Source organism: Solanum verrucosum, unplaced genomic scaffold (genome assembly GCF_900185275.1).
Source record: "Solanum verrucosum unplaced genomic scaffold, falcon-dt-bn FXZP01000100.1, whole genome shotgun sequence".
NCBI lineage: Eukaryota > Viridiplantae > Streptophyta > Magnoliopsida > Solanales > Solanaceae > Solanum > Solanum verrucosum.
Window position 1 is genome coordinate 817,644 of NW_026020254.1, and position 6,891 is coordinate 824,534.

A 6,891-nucleotide genomic window follows, 5' to 3' on the forward strand; every position below is an offset into this window, starting at 1 on the left:
ATACAAAATAACTATTTCTAAAAGAAAGATTCTTATTAAATTGTGAATTAATCATTCTAAAGGAAATAAAATGCATATTTATTTAAAACTCTATTTTTACTGAAAACGACTATCTAAATATTTATTCAAATTGAAAGTTATATATATATATATATATTAAGTATAAAGCTATATAATCTATATGAAAAATGGCAAAAGGTGCCTCGAAAATAATTTAAAGTATTTTAGATTTGCAACATTAATTATTTCAAAATTATTAAAACTGAAGAAGCTTGAAAATTAATTAAATCGTGGAGGGTCAAAATTGGGTGTCAACACAACTTAGGCATATAAATATGCCTAAGATCAGTATGCATGCCTTGTTTATGCGTACAGCACGCCCTTTCAAATCAACCACAATGTTCTATTAAACACCCTCATTTCCCATACATAACCACTATACAATTCCTAATAAATAGGTCAGAATCGAGACCCTTCTTGCCAACAGCATCATCAATCTGCCCCCTCAAATTATGGAAGCCAAAACAAGCTTTAAGAACAAAGGGAAATGTATAGTGATCAGGGCTAACATGTCGTTTACACTTACCTAGATAAACAAAATTCGCGTCTTGATAGAACTTGTTATTCACATAGCTCCTGATCATGACATTCACATTCCTGTCATGTATTTTGTTGAACAGCTGGTAGTAACCATTGCTTGGCCACAAGCAGCATCGATTTGATGGAAAGAGATGTGTTGCAGATAGGCCCGGATTGAAAATGATCTTGGAATGAAGTTTCTTCAGTGTTTCAATATTTAGGTGTCCGTTCGTCTAATATACGACTGGAATGTAAGAGTAGCTCAGCTAGGGCTTTGCCACTGTACGTTTGAACATATAAATCAGAAGTGGAACTTTGGCGGCTAAGAAGTAGAGGACTTGCAATGGATGTCATGAAACAGCAGCTTACAAGTATTTGAAGATTGTTCAAATAACTTATCCACTGAAGTGCATGCATCCTACATAGAATTGCATTCCTGTTTAAAGTGGACAACAATGGAAAAGGGGGAAATAGTAAACAATAAAAGGAAAACAGTGATATTGCTAACTGTTGTATTTAGATGAGTAATGACAACCAGCCCTGGTCAATCCCTACATTAATTGGGGAAACCATTTTCTGTTATTAACATTTACCTGTCAGTGCAGGAAAAGTTTTCTATATCTAAAAAGTAACTCAATAAAGTAAAATAGCATGCTTTGCTCTTCATTCTAATTAGAGATTTCAAGCTTCAATTGCTACAACAGTATTCTTTCAGTGAGTATCATAGCTATACTGGTGCAACTTGTCATCACCAATCCTGAAAGAGAGCCTTGGAAACAGAAGTAGAGCTCCGTTCTAGCTTTTCATCATCATTGCCATCACTTTGAGAGGATGACCATTTCTTTCCACTCATTGGTGTTTCATATACTACGTTGTGTCTAACTTTTTTCCGCTCTTTTCTTTTCAGTTCCTTCTGATCTTCACACTTTATTTTAACAGCCTTAAGCTGCTTTGGGGCCCAAACTCTTTGCAGATCTGGCATCCTCGTGAAAGATCCAAATCGTCGAGCCTTCTCTCTCCGATCACGAGCTTCACTTTAACTTGCGGGCATGTTCCTCTCCTGTTATCGCTTGGGAGCTCCCATCAATGTTTTCTGGTGGTTGGCAAAACTCATCCTCTGCTGAGACTGATAATCGCATGTTGTTGGCTTCAGCCATTTCATACCTCTCTTGCTTCTCCCTCCAGGACTGATTACTGTCCTCACTATTGAACAGAAGAGCCTGCTTTTCATCTTCAACACCAAATGGAAGTAGATCCATTTCTGTGTAAATTCTATTGACAATATCTTCGATAATGTTATGGTACCTGAATCATGTTGGATTTCCAGATTAGATCCCAGATAACAGTACTGTGGTAGAGCATGAATTTTCTCATCTATGAAGAGCAAACCAGAGCCAATTCTAATTAAAAGAACAGAGTGATTGCTTTCAACTCTGATGACACAGAGAATGAAACATGTATGCTTGTAATTCATTTATAGAAGTAATGAAAGTAATGGAGCTCTCTGAGAAGTTCAACGTAACAGAACTTAGCTTTATAGTAAATGAAATGATTGTCTGGTAGAAAATTGACAATTATATGGTCTCAAAACCATACATGCCAAAAATTCCTAAGCCGGTGTATGAAGTTTCTTTCAGAACCAAAGTTTTAAAAGAAGAAAAATGTCACGAAACAGAACACTAATGAAGTGGATTCTATGATGATGAAATCAAAATAATCCTTGATGGTCTATAGAGATATGGTAGGTCTAATCTTAGATAATTATCCTATTCTTGTCTATGTCAGTAAGAATATAATTAGTGTATCTTGACAAGGAAAGAAGATGAGGAAACTTGTGCAAGGAGGATACGCTAGAGGCAGCAATATATAGCGAAGTAGGAAGGATAAAACATGGAAAAGAAATAATTGTGGTTGGTGAAATAGAAGGATTAGAAGGACAGAATAACTATTTCTCATGCTGAATACTAGCCAGGACAAATACCAAAAAGGGATTAAAAACTTGCTGTAAGGCATGAATCAGATCATCATAGGTATAGGGGAAGAATGAGCTCTATAGTTTCAAAGCAAAATATTTACCTTGATCGAATAGTGCGTTCAACATAATCATATAGGCTAAGATCACCATGAATCCCTCCTTCAACAAGATATTGAATAATCTCTAGAAAGGAGCAGATCTCTTTAACCAGCTTCTGCTTGGAGGACTCTTTAATACTCTCAGAAAAGGTTGATCCAAGGATTTCCATCCGAAGCAATATCTGCATTTCAAATCTTGTGAAAGTTAAGGAAAAATGCACTGTAAGTACAATATCAATTCATTTACTTCATAAAGCTGAATTCAATATGTAATAATTTACAAACAAAAGCAGGATGAAATTAATGGAAGGATACTCTCGAACAGTAGGTTCTGAGGTTGAACTGAAATCAAATACTTCAGAGGGATCATCGTGCTTCAGCTTCTCTTTCATTTCTTTGGGCTTTCTTAATAGGATCTTCATAAGTTCCGGTAGGATAGTCTTGCAACATGAATCATTCATTTTTGGAATTTGGGATTCACCTCCTATATTGTCATCTATCTCATACTTTTGGGATAATGCCTGTATCGATGACTTCACTAGTCGTGCTGCTAAAGTGTGCAAATCTCTTCCAGATTGTAGACCATGCTGGATTTTCCTTGGTAGATTATTGAAGAAGGCCTCTGCAGTTTCTGAGCTTACAAGATGTGCATCTCCCTCCAGCATGAGGGTTGATTCTGAGGGAAACTGTGTAGAGGATGGCTGTTGTGGCTGTCTTTTATGTGAATCTGCAGCCGTTAGCAAGCAGATGCTGGACTTTTTTATTTGTTTCATCCAGCACTTCAAGAACTTCAGCTTCTTTGATTTCTCAACTTTTCTGGCAAAACAAATATCTACCAGCTCAAAATTATTACACTCCAATGCTGCCTTGAGGAATGAACTCCAAGTCAGATTCTTCGTTGAACACTTCTTGTCCTTTTTTCTTTTCCCATTCCCTAGTGAGACATTGATTTCATTAGAGCTGCCACAGGTCATGTCATTCATCTGCTTTAAAATTGAGCCGTAATTATGACCACTTTCTATTCTTGAAAGAAGAGCCAATTGCGCTGTCAAAGGCCTGAGAACACCCGTGATTGCACTTCCATTGCTATTTGATACAGTTACTGAAACACAATAGCTTTCTTCATATAAGAAACTGAGAAGAATTTTCCACAGGACTCTGGAATTTCCTTGGGAATGCTGACCCTTTACTCCAGATAGTACATCAAGGACTCCATCAACACATGCATCATTACGATAGTTAGTTTTGCATCTGGCAGACTGCTGCACTAGAATATAACTAGATGAGCATCCTTCAATCTTTTCTCCTACATTGCACTTCTGCACAGCCTTGAGATGCATATTAAATGAGCTTTCACCAAGACAAGACCAAAATGTTTCTTCTCGATCACACCCTTCATTTCGCTTGTCTCCAAGTCCTAGTGTATTCAGAATATCTTCAGATCTAAGCTTAGGCAACGTTGTGAGATTGAGCAATTCAAGATCACATAACTTGCATTCCAAAGGCTTTCCATTGACATCAAGGATCTCAAGATTGAGTTGCGCAGAACCTCTGTCAAATGAATTGCTTTTCAGAAAATCAAAAGGCATCCCAATTTCAGGATATATCAAGCCAAACGGAATCAGAGCAGAACCTAAAACAATGGAATCAGTTGAACTATTCCCCCAGCCAAAATGCTTAATTCCATTCTCCAACATGGATGACCATTCACCTTCATCAACAAATTCAACCTTACCTCCATCCTCTTTTTCATCTCGCACGTCGATCCAACTAAAATGAATATTTCTATTATCAAAAGCGTTCCTGACAGGACCAAAAATCTCACTGAATTTGAACTTAAAACCTTCAAAATCCTTTAAAATCTCAGAATTCACATCCACATGTACATACTCAGCTAGATCAATCAATGATCTGGAAATAGGCGAAAATAAAACAATCAAATTCTGAGATGCCTTTGGAATCTCACCAGTCATCTTACCTGGAGTACTCTCAATTTCAGACTCCCAGACATAATCATGTACTAGCTGAAGTAAATAACATGCAGTGTGACAACCCTTAGAACAATTCACTTCCAATTCAACTGGCAGAGAAAAGGAACTTAGGATTTCGGTAATTGATTCTAGGGTTTGCGACTGGTGGTTGAAACCGGGGGAGAGGTTCGGAAAGAGGCTGTGTATGGCGGAGGAGGAGCGGAGAGGGGAAAGCGAAGAAAAGAAAAAATTGAAAGCAAAAAGCGAGTTGCAGAGAGATGGGAAATTGAGGAGGCGCGTGGAGGTAGCGAGAATGGAGTTGAGGTAGTGTGTAGGGTTTGTAAGAATGAGAAGTGGATTTAGATCTATGAGGAGCACAATCCTTTGAGTTCTCGAGTAGTCTATAGGTTCCGCCATAGTTTGCATATGCGAGCAGAGCACTAATCTGCGCCGTGTGTGCGTGACTGGTTGCGACACTTCTAATTATCTGGTGGATTTAATACATGCCGGAATTCTGACTCCACCGCCGGTGCCACTCCGTCGGATCTTTGATTGCAGAGAGAGTAGTCCAGCATGCGCCGTCGGATCTTTGATTGCAGAGAGAAGAAGTCCAACATGCGCGGTAAGTGATTGAGTGAAGTTTAGGAATTTGGTAGAGACTGTTGTGGCGGGAAACGGAAGCGGCGGGAAATGATTTGGATTTCAAAATGAAAAGGAAAAAGATGATTGCTAAAATGAGCCGGAAGAATCTCAAGCACGTGATGGGTGCTGATACACATGTCATACGACGGCAACGCCAACTCTAATGAGTAATTCTATCCGTTAAAACTGGATATGGATAATGATTGAATAGTTAAAGTCGAATTTATTTATTTAGTGTGCAACGAAATTATGAGGGTGATTCGCTAGCGGTTTGAAAATAAGTTATTCAAGTGTCATTTTTCCTTTTTCGTATACAATTAATTGAAACTAATTGAAATATTGAACAATAATGGGTTAAAACCAAAAGATTAATGGATAATGACTTAGTTTGAAAAATAGATACTCTTCACACACTTCTTTTTTATCCTAAAATAAAATTAAAAATTTTTGAAAATAGAATTCAAAAACTAAAAACTCACTGTTCATTTTACATTTAAACAATTTTGGTATTTCTTTGAAATGTTAAATAAAGGACTTAAATTTTAACTTCATGTAGCACATAGCAAGAAGCACAGATCAACAGTGGGAGCTCCTAGGGAGGATAAAAAAAAAAAAAAAAAAAAGCACAAAGCAATTTATTACCCCTACACCAAAAAGTACTTTTAGTGGCAATTATTTAGTGGCATTAAATTAATTGCCACTAATTTATTCTTTGGAATGAGATATAGCGGCAATTACATATTAGTCGTAAAAAATCCTATTTTCAGAGGCAATATAAGACTAAGAGCCCGTTTGGATTGACTTAAAAAAAAGTAACTTTTTAAAGTGCTGGAACTTATTTTTAAAATAAGTAGTTATGTGTTTGGATAAAAGTTTGAAAAAAAAGTTGTTGATGTGTTTGGCAAATAAGTGCTAGCAAACACTTTTTTTTATCAAAATGTCTGAAATACCCTTTAAGCTGTTAACATGATAAAAAGTTGATTAATTTAAGGTTTCTATACTTTAAAAAAAAAATTAAAACAAAATTAATTTATGTTTTACATCCATAAGTAATAATATTTTTCTATCATTCACATATTTCTTTACCACCTTATAAGAGGAATATAAATTCATATTTTAGAAATAATAATAATAATAAAATAATAATAGTAATAGTAATAATAATAATAATAATATAATAATAATAATATTATAATTATAATAATAATAATAATAATATTTATAATTATAATAATAATAATAATAATATTTATAATTATAATAATAATAAACATAATAATAATATAATAATAATAATAGAAATAGTAATAGTAATAGTAATAATAATAATTATTATAATTATAATTATAATTATTAGTAATAATAATAATTATTATTATTATAATTATAATTATTATTATAATAATAATATTAATACACATAATAATAATAATAATAATAAAAATAATAATAGTAATAGTAATAATAATAATAATAATAATAATAATAATAGTAATAATAATAATAATAATAATAATAATAATTCAATATGGGTGATTTGGAAATTGTATAAAAGAATTAAGGGCAAAAAGGTAATATACTTGGTCAACATAAAAGGACTTTTAAGTTTAAAAAAAAAAAAAACTCC

General features: G+C 34.3%; 1 protein-coding gene across 1 annotated transcript; it reads right to left on the reverse strand.

The window, feature by feature from the left end:
- Positions 1–1,246: 1,246 nt before the first annotated feature.
- LOC125833191 (uncharacterized) lies at positions 1,247–5,054 on the reverse strand. Its single transcript, XM_049512335.1, is given in 4 exon segments — positions 1,247–1,615; positions 1,617–1,884; positions 2,656–2,847; positions 2,968–5,054. Coding segments are annotated over 4 exon segments (2,829 nt in total). The 5' UTR covers positions 5,049–5,054; the 3' UTR covers positions 1,247–1,327.
- Positions 5,055–6,891: the final 1,837 nt, after the last annotated feature.